General features: G+C 48.2%; 1 protein-coding gene across 8 annotated transcripts in view; it reads right to left on the bottom strand.

Annotated features, from left to right (window-relative positions):
• VPS13D (vacuolar protein sorting 13 homolog D) overlaps positions 1-15,852 on the bottom strand; it is a 229,060-nt gene that overhangs the window by 64,977 nt on the left and 148,231 nt on the right. For all 8 annotated transcript variants that reach the window (XM_053920028.1, XM_071220837.1, XM_053920032.1 and 5 more), the window contains one exon: positions 15,473-15,640. In XM_053920028.1, the coding sequence (XP_053776003.1) occupies positions 15,473-15,640 (168 nt within the window). The remainder of the gene's footprint in view (positions 1-15,472; positions 15,641-15,852) is intronic.

The raw sequence follows: 15,852 nt of genomic DNA, 5'->3' as shown, positions 1-15,852 counted from the left end.
TTTTTTTAGTTCTAATTACATAAAAAGCGAGTCAGGTTTGTTTTTCCCCCAAGGGAGTGGGTAGGGGGGCTGCTGATTTTGTTTCGGTCCCTTCTGTGAAAAGTGTAAGTGTTCTACCCACACATAAAAATATTTGCAAAGAAAATTAATAGTTAACATTTGATATATTCAGATATGGTCATACCATGACAATAATACTAGGCTTAAAAAGTGAAAGTTCCATTAGATCTCTCTCATCCCCTTTAAATTCAGTTTTACTTGGTCAGGGGAGAAGGGGACCGCCGGGATGGACAACGGCCCACCAGCCTCTTCCCCAGGAGACCAGCTGACCCAGAGGCACGGGGCACGCCATCCAGCCTAGCCCGCTGCCTAAGTGCTGGTGCCGCTGCTCCACACCCGAGCCTCTCCACCTGGGCAGCCCCTGTGTGCCCTCCCATCCCCACCACTTCCTGTCCATGTTCTCTTTGGACTTCATGATCCAGCCCAGGTGACCCTTCCTCTGTACAGACGTCCCCTGCCCTGGGTGGAGAGGCTGCCCCGCCGAACCCACACAGACATCTGTCCTAGCACCTGGGACGCCTTCTTGCAGGCATTTGCTTGCAGGGCCTTCTCCCATGCTAGACTGGGAGCCTGGAGGGGGAGACTCTGAACTGTCCACGTACTGCTGTGAACCACTGTGTGGAAACAATAAACAGTAAATGAGGGTGAGGCTATGCTTTCTGCACACAAGTCTATATTTAGGCAGCTCTCATGTGGCTCTTGTGTGGAACCAGGTTAAATCACCACTAAGTGTGGCAGACAGGGTGGAGCATTTCCTGGGTCTCACTCAGTCCCACGCTTCGGCTTGGAGGGTAGAGCACCTACAGAAGAGCTACAGCAGAACATACTGCAGGAAAGGACTAAACTGCGACTCAGGTTCTCTGTACCTTCTTGAGAACGCAGCCTTACGGGGTTAATTCCTTCCTGCAAGCGTGACACCGCAGGTGGGTCCAAGGATACAGACAGGCTCTGCCTCGGGGAACCTCGGCTCCCATCCCGTTCCCTCTGTAGCCTTGGGCAAGCTACTTGACTTCTCCGAGGACACGGGGACAGGAGCCTCAGTGTCCTCCTGTATAAAGCGGGACTAGCACTTCGCAGGGTCATTGTGGGGCTTCAGCAAGTCAAGACTCAGAGTTCTGAGCACCTGGCACGGGGGCAGCAGTCAGCAAACATCAGCCAGCAGCATCGTAAAGACGCCCATTCGGCTCCCAGCTCACGCTCACGTGCCCTGCAGCGCGCAGTCAGTGTGCCTCCGTCCCACGCTTCTGTGCAGCAAGACTGAGGAACACGGACAAAGGCAATTTAACAAGAATACACTAACATGTTCCACATGGTCCACTGAATTGCTCCACTGTAACTACTTCACAAATTGCGCAGTGAACAAGCCTCCTAGTCAGCTCTGACAACTGATTCCTGAGACAAAAGGCAAGGAAATACAAAATTAACATTGTGGTTACTCCTTATCAGAACACAAAGCCAGATACACCAACAGTCCTGAATGAAGGAAACAGGTTGTTGGTTTTTGATTGGAATTTCCTAAGATTGTTACCATGTAGTAAAAGATTAATCCAAATGTTCCCTTGCACACAGTTAAGTTTATGTGAAATGTATCAGAAATGATGCAGGAAGGGCTTTGAGTTTGTATGTGAACAAAACCGCTTTCAAGAAATGTATCATTACCAGGCTGATTAAGAAAACGCCATGGATTTAAAGTACCCTAAGTCTATAAATAAATCCATTCAGCACCTGCTGGATTGGGGGTGGGAAGTCTTCAGGCTAAACAAGCAAAGGAGCAGGTAAACCAAAGATAAGCAACTTATTTTTCTGAAGTGGGCATGACCATCAGATGAGTTATATGCCAATATCATACATTTTATTTTTTTCTTTTCTTGTTTTGTATTTATTTTTTTTAATTTTTATAAAGATTTTATTTATTTATTTTTAGAGACAGAGGAAGAGAGACGGAGAGAAACATCAATGTGTGGTTGTCTCTTATGCTCCCCCAACTGGAGACGTGGCCTGCAACCCAGGCATGTGGCCTGGCTGGGAATCGAACCAGGGACCCTCTGATTTGCAGGCTGGCACTCAATCCGCTGAGCCATACTGGCCAGGGCAAGCATTTTCAACATAGTGTTCTATGCTGCCATTTCAAACCTTAACACCATACCACCACCACCACCACCACCTCAGCAATTAAAACTGAGTAGCATTACTGTGTATTAATTTACCTAATCCTACCTGGCTGGTGTGGCTCAGTGGATTGAGTGCCAACCTGTGAACCAAAGGATCACCAGTTCAATTCCCAGTCAGGGCACATGCCTGGGTTTTGGGCCAGAATGCCAATAGGGGGCACATGAGAGGCAACCACACATTGATGTTTTTCTCTTTTTCCCTCCCTTCTCTTCTCCTTAAAAATAATAAAAATAAAAAATCTTAAAAAAAATAATTTACTTAATCCTCCCCAAAGTACCCCCTCTCCAAAGCTGACAAGTGGATTTTCCCAGCAAAAGGGGACAATCTTGAACACACCACAGGTAGCTACTTATTGCCCAGATGTGTCCAAGTGGGGAATGAGGGCAATATTCAATAGGCTGACCTACAGTATTTCAAGAACAGAATGTTTTCCGGGAAAACGTGGCAACATATGCCTTTGACAATAAATGTAACTCCATAAAACTAGCAGCTAAAAGTAATATACAGCATTAGGCAGAATGAATGACAGTTGAAGATTAGAAATAACCAAATATTCAGACTCTTGAATTTGTTTTCCTCTGTTTTGAGGGATAAAAGAGAGGAATAAAAAATGTGCTGGAAATTTGGGGAATGTGCTCCAAACCTCTCTCCCCCTCTCTTTCTCTCTCTCCCCCTCTTTGTAAAGGCCTTTAATTCGCTCACATCCTCTCCTGACCGGGCTCCCTAATCCATTCTGACACCAGCCTGTGGGCCAGCCAAGGGGTCTGAGTGCAGGCCCGGTTAGGGCTCCCAGGGGACCCCCCACCGCTCTTATCTCCGCAGATGCCTGAGGAGTCTGGTATCTTCCCTCCGGGCCCTCCTGGGAAGCCACCCCAGCAGGTGCCCATTGGCAACAGTCTTGTGTTACAGGCCTGAATGAATGATCCCCGCAGGAGCTGCCGACTGTTTTCACAGACACAGAAGGCAGTCAAAAGTCCACCGCGTGAACTTGAAATGACCCCAGCTGCAGAGTCACTGGCGGGTTCATTGGGAGGGCAGGCACGCTTTATTAAACAACTAATACTCTTCACAGATAACTTTCCGAAAAAGCAAAAGTGTTAACTCTTTGCAAGCTTGCTCTGACAAGCAAGCGGAGGGGCTCCACTGTGTGACTGACAGTTTGAACCCAGATGAGGCTATGGGGAGGGCTAGAGGGTGACTCCATCTGACCTAGAGAAGGGTCAGCACTCCGCCACCATTTGGTCCGCTGCTTTGTTCGAACGTTCCAGACAAAAGGCAAAAGGCAAAAGGCAGAAAGCGAAGGTTTCAGACACCGACTCCCTGACCCCAGGGCTGTGCTAGAAGCGGGACTTCCCGGCTCTCTCGCCCCCTCTCAAAGGGGACACCCGTGAGAGGAAAGGGTGACCAGGGCCGTGAAGACACTGATCCCTTGAACTCCCATCACCGGCCAGGGTCTGCATGGAAGTCATTCTGTTCATAGCAGCCAGAGGCAAGGCGACTTCCTTTATAAAGGAGGATTCACAAAAGGCACAAGTTCAGATCGAAGTGTTCTCACTGGCAAGTCCTTTCAAGCAACCGAACATACCCACATTGGCAGCATTCACCGAGAGGGAGGGCAAGAGCCACTTCTTCCCTAGGTTAAAATCAATACTGAAGGTCCCCTGTTTTCTTTTTTTTCTCTCTTAACTCACACAGACTTTAGAAGGAAACCAGTGACAACAATCATAATTAATAACATGCAGATAATCATATAAAGCTCAGGAGAAATTTTAAAAATTGAACTTAACCAACAGCTATATTACTTTTGGCATCAATCAGACTCTGTGTATATCAAAATTTTATCTATAACCCATGTCACCACTGCCCTCCAAACTAATTATGGAGGGCCTCCCTGTTAATCGGGGGGAAGATCTTGTGTGGTCTGCAGATGGGGTGCAATCCCGGCTGGCTGGACTCAGTGGAGGAGACCCTGCTGAAGGACTCACAACATGCGCTTCAGAGGGGCCACACGTGGCTTTCCAGGCACAGAGCACACAGCGTCTCTGCTCCACAAGCCCACCAGGGCTTCCCGTACACCACACACAGTGCGGGGGGCTAGACACACCAAGATGAATACACTTAGTCCCTTGTCCTATAAACAGGTAAAATCCACCTAAAGAATGGTGAGAAAGGTACACTAGTCAGGGATGCAGCCGCTACTTTCTCCTCCCTCACTCCTAAAAGGACAAGAAGCAGGGACCCAGAGCTGCTGACCCCCTTTTAGAGACAATACCAGATTTGTAGCCAGAAGGCCTGAGCTTCTGAGCTAGTTCTAAGACTAACTGGCCAGGAGAACCTTATTGGACCTCAGTTTCTCCATCCATCATTCGAGAGGGTGAATAGCTGGTCTCCACTTCTTTCCCAGACCCGTGTCCTGGGAGCATCAGAGAGTGTGTCGAGGGCCCAGCCCAGGGAAGGACTGGCTTGGCCACATTCATCTGGAAAGGGTGGGAAGAGTTTTAGGTTGGGGACCTCTCTTAGGAAAAGCACAAGATGGGTGAGGTCTCCCTCAAACATTCCCACTTATTATTAATAACAGAACCTTTTACTCGAGCCCCACCAGCCAGCTGCCCCACAGGTCCTTGACTGGGTTTCTCTTTCCCTATAACCCGCCACGGTTGGTTCTAAGGAGCATTTCCTTGTCTATTTCCACGCTGCTCCTTTTCTAGGATGTAAAAGCCACCAAGACAAAGGGCTTTGTTTATTTCAGTGCTGCATCCCCAGCCGCCCAGTAAGGGTGGCGTGGAGTGCATATTCAGTAAGATCTGTGGGACAACACAGACACCAAACACACGAGGCTTCCATGGAAAGACAGGGGATGGAGAGTTAAGATACCACGTGAAATACTGCAACGAGGCTTCTCACAGAACTCATTTTTAAATAAAACTTAAGGTTTTATTTAACTTAAGACACTGTTCATTCACAGTGGTGTTTTCTCTTTGAAAGAGAAGTAAGCGGCTAATTCTTCTTTGCGTTTTGCTAAGATTTTTTTCCTCTCTGCACATAACTCACTCAGGGAGGCACCTCAGTCTGTCTTGCCGACTGAGTCAGCTGTCCTGTCGAGATCCTGTCCCTGCGCCTGGCTGACGCGACTGGACACAGCACCCAAACAGGCAGGTGGCAGCCCCAGAAACAGGCTGATGACACTGGTCTGGCTCTGCCCTCAGTGATCGTGTGCCTGAAGGTTTGTGTGTCCAGCTGAGGTCTACAACCGACCCCTCGCGTGCCTGGCATGGGCGCCAGGAGACTGAGACCCTCTCCTGGAAGTGGGACTCTTTCCCAGCTGCCTGCCCACGTCAGAAAGACCCTCGGGCCCTCTTCTGAGAAGACGCCGTCCGGCAGAAAAAGCCAGCTATGAGGCCTGGGCGCCAACCCGGACTGGACTGCAGGACTTGGCAAAACTATTCAACCTGCGTGACCAAGTCTCCCAGCACCAAACAGGAAGGGATTATCGCACCAGCCCTCCTGGCCCGTAGAGGCGTTGCAAGGTCAAATTTGCAAGGTCAAATTTCTCCCAGACAGGCAAGTGCTTTAATTCCTGAGGGAAATGGGCGCCTTCTACAGCAGCAATGGGGCCTGTGGGGGACAGCCAGGGCTGGAAAAGGGCCCTGGGTCCTCGCCTTCTTCCAAAGCTCCCTGGTGAGCCTCCAGGAGTCAGTCACTTTTGCTGTGACTCAATTTCTTCTTCTGTCAAGTGAAGACAATAACACTTGCACTCTTTAATGTGTTACCTGGTGAAAATCAAGTAACAACAGGAGTATGCTACAAGGTTAAGTTTCCATGAAAACACAGGGCGCTAGCCATCAGCAGCACTTCTTTTAGAATGAACTAGCGTCCCTCACCCTTGCCAAGCTCCAAGTTACCGATAAAGAGCCACCAACCGGCTGGCCAGAATGGCCTGTGTTGAAAGATTACAAAGGCCACAACACTGGAGCAAGGGCCGGTTTTGGAAGTACTTTCTGCTTAATTTTCAGTTCAATGAAAACGCAAAGTTATTGCTTCCAAAACAATGTGTTCTTACAGAAATTCAAAAGCTTGCAGGAAATATTTACTTAAATGCCTTAAATGTTTGTTTAAATAAAGCACACAGATATTTCCCATAAATATTATTTTAACTCATTAGATTAAAAGGGACCGAGTTTTCCCCCCCTTTCCCCTGTAAGTTTCACAAGGCTTCCTGCTACCTCAAGCAGAGCCTGGGCCTGACCCAACAATGCACACTGGTCCCCCCCCCCCCCCACCCCGTTCGATCCAGGTCAGTATCTGAGACCCGAGAGATGGGAAGGGCTGGAGCAGAAACAGGACCCTAAACGCCAACCGCCTATCTGTGCTGCTACACCTGCAGCGTGACTTTATACATCATTCCACTTATGTTCGGGAGGAAAGTCATCAACTTTTACAAAGTGTCCGCTTCTTCCACATAAAAGCCATAAACCAGTTAAACAATTAAAAAATAAATCCAGCAGGCATCTCACTTACTTAATCACTATTTGTTGGATGCACACCATGTGAAAATGCTAGGAGTAAGGACAGCCCACATGGACACAACTGGGACCACAAATATGTATGCCCAGTCACAGGGGAAACTGGCAAAAAAAAAAAAAAAAAAAAAAATGCCAGATAAGATCTTTGCCTGCTGGGAGCTGTATGTCTGCTCAGGGACGCACACGAACGGACAGACAACCGTGCGGTGCGTTCCACCTCAAGGCTGCCTCATCCTTGAGGCGCAGAATAAACTGTCCCTTCCCTTGGCCCCGCAGCACGTTACCTCATGGAACTGGAACTACTCTGCAGATTCTGTTCATAATGCTCATTCTCTCTGTATCATGAAGACCTGCAAGTATTTCTGTCTGCTTTCCCTGCTCTCCATCCCTCACAAAAAACCTGCCACAGTTCCTAGCCCCTCGCTGACGATGCTCAATGTTTGTTGAAAGGATGTTTGAGACCTGTGCACAAATGGTTGCTACTTTCCAAGGGAAACGCAGTCACTGCCCTGGGAATTCAGAGTGGGAAGAGTCTCACAGGGCACTCGGACTGGACCTTGCAGACTTGGATCCATCTGGCCAGAGATGAGGAGAAGGGCATTCCAAACACTGGTGAACTCATGAGCAAGAGAACAAAGGTCAGAGAGAGCAGCATGGCTGGGGAAACAGGAAGTGACCAGACGGCCTGCTTTCTGCCGCTTCCTCTTTACTCTTGACTTGACTTCCCCAATTTTGAGCTTATCTCCAACCTCCTCGTGTGCCTCAGTAGGACATTTCCTCGATCCTAGAAATGGCACAGAAGGCTTCCTCACCAGTATTTATCGAAAAGAAAAAGAAGCACTGGGGAGGATTGTGTCTGCGAAGCTGCATTGTGTGGGGGAGAAATTTTAGGCAGACTCCCAAATTCACTTTGACCTAAAATTTCCGGCGCCAACGCTCACTCATTATTAAACTTTGGGTCAAGGCAACGGACCATTCTGAGTCTCACCCTGCTCACCTATAAAGGGAGACAAGACTTCCTTTCTCATAGGGTACATGTGAAAATTGAGCAGATGTAAAGCTCCCCCTCCACACCTGACATACAGCTGTTACTCCGTAAAGGATGGCTACATTATCCAGACCCCTTTCTGACTTTTAAGGATGATACTGACCAAGGAATCCCCTCTTTCTCCTAAGAAAACACTTTGATTTAGCTTTTCTTCAAGATGAAAAGAGACTTACAGCAATAATTACAGGGAAGAAAGAAGTAAAGAAAAATAGAAAGGACCTTCTAAACAGAGTGAGTGACCTTTCACTGCCGAAAAGCGAGAATCTGACTTGCCTTTCAGATGTCTATAAAATTGGGTTATAGTTCATCTCACCCTAAGTTTGTCACAATTTTTCAAGAAAGGCCAAATACTTACATGAATAATGTTAAGATGCAGAAAAGGGATGCAGAATCACATCCCTGGGGGTAGCCAGCCAACCTAAGGAAGCCGAATAGGTTATTCTTCTCCTCACCACGTTACACCAGGGCAGAAAACCACTGCTCTTTGGGGAACACAGATATTTCCTGTCTTTTCAATTTAGCAACTGGACGTGCTTTTTCCCACCACACAGACTGCAGTTTTGGAATATAAAGTGAATTCCTCTGAAACATGAGATGTTCGGTCTAAGAAGATAACTTAAGGACCTGATTCTTTTTTTCCCCATTGCTTTCAAAGAGAGAGGAAGAGAGGGAGAGGTGGAGGGAGAGAAAGAGAGAGGAAGAGAGGGAAAGAGAGAAACATTAATTGGTTGCTTTCCCATATGTGCCCTGACCAGGGATGGAACCCACAACCTGGCTATGTGCCCTGACTGGGAATCGAACCTGCGACCCTTGGGTCTAGGAGATGATGCTCCAACCAACTGAGCCATACCACACTGGCCAGGGCTTAAGGACCTGATTCTTAACTGAACTGCTGTTAGGAAATGAAAAGTCACAAACTTTTCCGATCTTTCTGTTTCAAAAACAGAGCTTTGGTGGTGGCGTCTTGACTGCTACTTGACTTCTAGCTGCTGAGCTGCCTGCTCAGGGTGGAAAGAAGGGAAAGCAAAACCCCAGTCGCTGAGCCCCTCCGTGAGCAAGCCTGCGAAACAGCGCAGGTGGGGGCTGCCTGGGAACTCTGGGCACTGATGTGATTCTCCTGCCACCACTCAACTCCTACCCCTCCCTTCCCCGCCCAACACACTTCCGCTTCCCACAGATATTTGAGATTTGACCAAGTTGGGATGGGTCACTGATGGGTCACTCAGCATCTAAAATTTGCCTCTAACCAAAAAGAGCTCAGACTAAAGGAATCATTTTAGTATTCAAGCTTATCAGAGGAAAATAAAACAAAAATTCTGTTGCCAAGAATTTGAGTCATTTCTCCAGATACAGCAACTTGAAGGCACCTCCTCTTGGCTAGAAAAAGAAATCCCTTGGGTGACTTATTTAGGATCAAAGTCTTTTTGAAAACAGAAAACTCTACATTCTCTAAGGGATAGATTACTGTCTGAAGTGAATTTCATTTAACATGAAGTTTTGTGCCAACTTAAATACACTAAAGACCCCAATGCTTATCAGAAGGCATTCACCTATTACTTGCTTATAGGTACATGGAAAAGCTATTATGGGGATAATCAGCTCCACTATAAAATGGAGCAGTCATACATAATGACAAAAACAGACACGAGTCATAGGTTGCCTTTTCCCCTTCAGAATCCATGCGGGCGGGCGCTCAGAACATTCTTTTGTGCAGAGATAAAACTCTTGCCTTCACTAAACACGGCTTTTAGTCTTGTTTGAGCCCATGAATACACTTACTGCCTACAGAGCAAACACAAACAAATGCTGTTTCTTAAACAAACGGCAGATGGGCCCTCTGCTCTCAACGAGGTCACAGTGTATGTGGCAGGAGGGTGGCTAATGGCAGGGGCTGGCTGGCAATCTCCGGGGTTGCAGGGACATGGAAGTCAATTTCCACTGATCACTACTACGCCTCCGATCTGGTTTCCTGAACACAAAGAAACAGTGTAAGGGAAGCAGCTCCTCCGCATGCTGTACCCCAAACAGGGACGAGGGAAACGGAACAAAGTATCATCTAAAGTCCTGGCTGGGTTTTCCACTGAACTATCTAAACTCTCGATCTCTCCCTCTCCATTTCTCTTTCACATTCACCCCGCTTGTATCTATCTATCGTCAGTTGTCCTAAAAGCTATCAGAGTCCGTTCTGAGACCAGGCAGGGCTTTTTGGTTGTTTGCTTTTTGTTTCTCTTGTTGTTTTTATTTTTTTAATAGCGAGAGACTTGTCTAGGACAAATCATGCAGTTAGCGACAGGCATATAAGAAGTGCAAATGAAACCAAGAATCGGGACACCGGTGCAGAGCGCTGGGTCTTGGGTCGGCAGTTGCCTGGCTGACCTGGGGCACGTCAGCTTACCCTCTGGCCTCAGTTTGCTCATTTACAATGGGGCCAGCACCGCCCACCCTGCCCATGGGCCAGGCAATCACGACGCACGTAGGGAGCCACACTCGCCATCAGCACGGTTCTGGCAAGAACCTGCCTGCCTACAAAGGAGTGGGGCTGGGCAGGCCCGATCTAATGTCAGAATGACCACAAACTCCGCCATTCCTTGGGCATCTGCTCTGTGACGCCAATGGTACACTAGCAGGCCCTTACCAGCTAACAAAGCGACGTCAAATTGTAAGCTTCGGGTGGAAAGTTGGCAGTAATTAATCTTTTATATTCTTTGTAGCACCTGGAAGAAAGCCTTGCACAAACAAACAAAAACATCACATATTGAAAGAGCAAGGCCTTTAGAAATAGCCAGACTTGGTTTCGCATCGTTCCTGTCATTTCTCGTTGCGTGATCCTGACAAAATTATTTACCTTCTCCAAGCCTCGTCGTCCTGATTAGAAGAACAGACTTTAGCATACATAAGGCAATGAATGTATGCAACGGATCTGTCAGGAGGGCTAACGAACAGAAGGGGTTCAATAAATGTTTATAAATTAGTATGTGTTCAATAATGCAGGTGTTTTAACGCTGTTTGTGCATCTTTTCCTACTAATGCCATTTGCACCAAGAAATAATAAAGACCTGCTAGGTTTTTATCCAGTTTATAACTAACAAAACTGATTTAAAACAATAAAACAATTAACTACATTAAATAAAATATATTAACTAAAAATCACAACGCTCTGACAAAAATTTAGATCTGCAGAATGTGAGCTGGGAAGTTTGGGTTCATTAGAAATAAATGCCACACAGCAAAAGAGGGTGATAAACCTGCCACCCCACTGAAAGTTATCGGTGAAATTAACATGCAGCAAATAATGACTCGTGAATCCTCAGTCCCATGAACAGCAACAGCCTTTGGTGAAAACCATGCATGCCAGGTAAAAACAGGGAGCATCATTAAAATACGTGCATTCATAAGCAGAGGCAAAACACAGCGGGGGTCGAAACAGCCCCCGGGATCAAAAGCGCCCCATCAGGCCTGCAAGTGGCACAGGCAGAAAACGGGAAGCAGGACAGACAGGGAGGTCCCGCGATGATCAAAAGGGCTTCTCTCCTTCGCTGGAAGAAACTAAGCATGCTGTTGGCTCCCTTCCCTTAGGAGGACCCGGTGACAGCTGTACAGACCAAACGCTGAGTTTCTACAGGGGCAGAGAAGAGAATGGGAGCATTTGCTCTATTGTGAGCATCTGAGGGTTTCCTAGTTTGAAGAGAACTGTGCTTTGTTTTTTGTTTTTTTTTTGAGAATAACTATGTAATTTTCCTGCAAGTTTAAGAAAATATTACACAATAATTACAGACAGAAGGGAAACTGGAGTCTATATAAGAGAGAATTTGTTCAGTGGGCGTCTCCCAGTTCTCTGCCTTTGAAAGACGTGAGAGCAGCGATTTCCAACCTTTCTCATCTCCTGGCACACAGAGACGAATTGCCAAAATTCTGCAGCACGCCCCAAACTATGTATTTTGCCAATCTGACAACAATAATAGGTGTACGTCTGACTCGTTCGCACCAGACAGCTATTGTTGTGTTGGCCATAGTCCTTTTTTTCATTTGACGCTCTAGGGGAAAGAGGTCAGAGCCCCGGGCTGGAGTGAGGTTCTGCATGTTTTAAAGATTGTTGCTGCGGATCGGGGGACAGTCACTAGATTGGAAGGTCTTACAGGTGGTCACATGACACCCGACCAGGAAGACCCCTGCAGGAGAGACACTGTCCGAGGCGGTGTGAGGGGTCGGCACGCTGGGCTCCGTTAAATGGGTCAGGGTCCATGAGGGGCTCCAGGAGCGGTGGTGGGCTTGCCGGGGCCTTATGGGCGCGGTCTGATCTCGGAGCTTCTACTCAAAGGTCAGAGTCATTTTGCCAAGACCCAGGCAAGGGAGTCAGGGAACAGAGGCCACTGGCAGGGTGGCCAGTGCCTGCATCACCTCAGAACTGGAATCCACAACCTGATTTCTGGGCGTTGGCAAGGAATGGAAAAGGATAAGAGAAATAAAGGGCATGGGTTATTTCCCAGCTCTGTTTCCTTGAGGCTAATATTAAATAAATTAAATAACAGTTAAAATGTAACAAGGCAGTCCAGGAGAGGACGTGACAGACCTGAAATGAGAACTTCGCTGTGGATAACTCACAGCATCTGTCGGAGGGCAGCCAAGACCTGCAGGCCTGTCGCCTTCTCATGTGACAGAACGGGTTCCCTCTTGGCGTCTCCCTGGGCACTCATACGCTTCATCGCCTCTGCTCCTCAGGTTGGTGGGGCAGGGAAAATGACCACCACCTTTTCATAGGTTAAGAAAAACCCCTCAAGATTAACAAAGGAAGGGATCATTTAAATCGAGGAATGGGACCCGAACTCAAGTAGCCCATGGGCCCTAAGCTGCCCTCAACGCACAAGCCCACGTCTACCAGAATGACACCATCGTTTGGGAGGCACGAACCTCTCTAAGAATCCAACAAAGAAATGTAGGCCCTTGCTCCAGAAGAAATTATAATTAATTTCAAGAGGTTTATGGAGTTTCTCCACTCCATGCAAAGCTCGTGGAGCCAGGGCCAGAGCCCTTTGGCCCGTGCGGCCCAGTGGGGCAGATGGCTGGGCTCTGTGAGGCACAGTTCATCTTCTCTGGCCCCATTCTTGAAACACTGAGTCACTGGGACCCAAGCCCTCTTTAAAGGACACTTCTCACAGGCCAACAGTTAACTCTGGTGGCCATTTGCACTTCCTTATACTCCTCTTGTGTACACAGAAAAGCAATCAAAATATTCCCCCAAAGCAACATTAAAGGTCTCATTTCAACCCACAGAACTACGCGAAAACAGAGCTCTTCAGCCAGACCACATACGTGCAGAATCACAGAGGGCTGGAATGGGTGTTTGGTTGGCAGACCGGGCTTTCAGACCTATCATCTCCAGTGTGAAGGGGTAAGTTTTAGTCTCTTTGTTTTCTTTTCTTAGAGATATGGACTAATTCTTACAACACATTCAAGGGTCTTGGTATCAAAAAAATTACACAGCAATTCCTCTGAGTAGCAGCTCGCGGTGGCAATTCTGATGAGCTTACTAAAAGGCAAGAGAACTACGCGAAGAAGGACCCGACCACCTGGGAGCAGGCTTCCCATTCCAGAGGCCGTGAGTCCTGGGAAGCAGTACCTTTATGCGAATCCAACAGCAACATAAAACCTGAACTCCAATAAAATGCAGGGTCTTTGTCATCCGGGCCCTCTCACACATTTGGGAGTGAAGGTAGAGGTAAGGAGCATTCTGACCTTTCTTTCTGCTTAAGTTAGAGTCTCAGGCTGACCCTTAAGCTCCAAAGAGTTTTGCAGGGGAAGCAGGAAACCGAAAACCAGTGAGACTGCCATAAATGAGAGAGAATGAAGAAAGTGCCCACCCTTCTCCTCAGCATGCCGAGGGGAAAGCCTGGAGAAACCCCCAAGGGCTCCCCTGGAGAGAGGTCACAGGTGAGTATCCAACTTCTTCATTCTCCTCCAGGAGGTTAACTACAGAGGGCTCCTCCCAGCCAGACCTGCCCAGGCGGAGTTTGACTCCCCCACTCCCTGCGCCTGAGACCCTCCTCCTCTGTACACTGCAATACATCTCTTTTATCTCAAGGTACCAACCGTTTCCCGGAGGCTACAGTCTGAATGTTTTACACTGGTGCAGATATGAGAGTCAAAGTGAAGACCCATTTCTCCGGTTCAGTCTGTGTTTTTCAAAGTTTCCATAACATCATATCTCATTTTGTTCTCGCAGGAAGCTGGTAAGTAGGTACGTTTCTAATCCAGGCTGAGAAAGGCCTCTCAGTAAACCATAAAAGCATTTATTTTTCAAATTAAAGCAAAGCTCAAGGTTACAAAAAGAAAGAAACTATATAACCAAGGAGACTTGCTATGCTAATTAGAATTTATTGAAATTAAATAAAACCTTAACCTGGGCACTTACAACTAAACACGTAAGTGCGTCTGTTCACGTCAAGTTCAGCAGGGAATCCACGGCGCGACGGACGAAGCTCCGAGGGCAGCGTAAGAATCGGTTCGAGGCCGGAAGGCGCGTGCTCATCCGGACTCGGAGCCCGAGTCTGTTCCAAACCATTACTTTACAGGTCTCTCACCTTCCTCTCCAAGTCAGAGGTTGCCTGTTTTGAACCACAAATCAAGCTGTACACTTTTGGGTTGGTTTACTGTAACAACGGTATTGAAAAAACTGATCTGACTGAAGAACCATCAGCTCTAGAAAATAGTTGGGAGAACAGGAATCAATTCCCAGCCCCACACATTATTACCCAGAAGGCCACATGGTACAGAAATGTTATCAACTCCACCTTCTTACCTGCTCTTCAAGATAAACTCTAGGTGGCACCAGCAAAGTCTCCTTAAGGCAAAGCCCTGTCCACATCCTAGTGGCCCAGGCACCGGTGCACCTAGGATTGCGCAACACACACTCTACAAGCAACGAGCAGCGCGCACGTGCTCTCCACACCTGTTCTCTCGTGAAAAGGTCAGTCGCCCCAAGTCTGTTGGGCTGACAGGAAGGGGAGGGGAGCAGAGACTTTCAGCAGCCTTTCGCATGGGGTCAAACAGCAGCCCCCCCACCCGCCAACTACCTGCACCTTTTCCAGCTTTGCACACACAATCCACTCCTGCCAAAATATCAATTGTGCAACAACAAAATGTCCACTAAACAAGAGGCCACGAACAAAAACCACCTAGACAGCAAGACACAGGAGAATTGTACCGCTGTCCTTCCGCCGCTGGATTCAGATGACTTAAAGGGCTGCGTCTTTCTAGGAGGCTGTGTTTCACTTTGGACTTCATCCTGTAAGCTGTGAGGAGTAACCAGGGGATTCTGGACTGGACCACGGCACAATCAAATTCTGCGGTTCAGAGAGCGAGTTCATTCTGGCGGCATTGTGGGGGGCGCAGGGAAGCCCAGGGGTCAGGGGGCTACTGCAGTGGCCTGGAGAAGAGACAGCCAGGCCTGGTGGAAAGCAGTGGTGATGGCGGGAAGGAAGAGGAGGCCCCCCAGGGCACCCTCAGTGGCAGGGGCCAGGTTATCGGAGGTGAGGGAGGACAGACAGCGTACGTGGGCAATGAAGCCAAGGCCACGTGCGTAACTCCTCACAGCCCACGAGCGATCCAAGAAATTACAGGGACGCAGAGGACTCACAGGGTTTACGAGAACAGAGTTTCCCCATTTCCTTACCTTGGCCGCAGAGTTTGATACTCCATGGGTAACATTTCGAATAAGGCCCCCGACATTTCCATACTTTATCAGCCCTGTAACCCCTTCAGAAACGTCATTCAAAAGCCCCATGGGATTGCCAAGAAAGTCCACCGACCCCAGGATCCGAGCTGCCTGGCTGAGGAGTTCCTGTCACACAGAGGGAAACAAGAGGAAGAGCAGCGCCTGTTAGAGCTGCAGACAGTGGCCCGAGCTCCAAGGCCCGGAATCAGCCCCGCCCTCCACCCCTGGACACCGACGACCACCTTCTCATTCTCACCGACCAGCCCCTGCCATGCCACGAGCTCCAGCTACACCTCTCCCTAACGCTCACTCCCCAGAGGTTGCCTCCAATACTCATA

This window comes from Desmodus rotundus, chromosome 3 (assembly GCF_022682495.2).
Source record: "Desmodus rotundus isolate HL8 chromosome 3, HLdesRot8A.1, whole genome shotgun sequence".
NCBI classification, from domain to species: domain Eukaryota; kingdom Metazoa; phylum Chordata; class Mammalia; order Chiroptera; family Phyllostomidae; genus Desmodus; species Desmodus rotundus.
The sequence above is the reverse complement of the archived record's forward strand: the minus strand, read 5'-3'. Positions and strand labels throughout refer to the sequence as shown.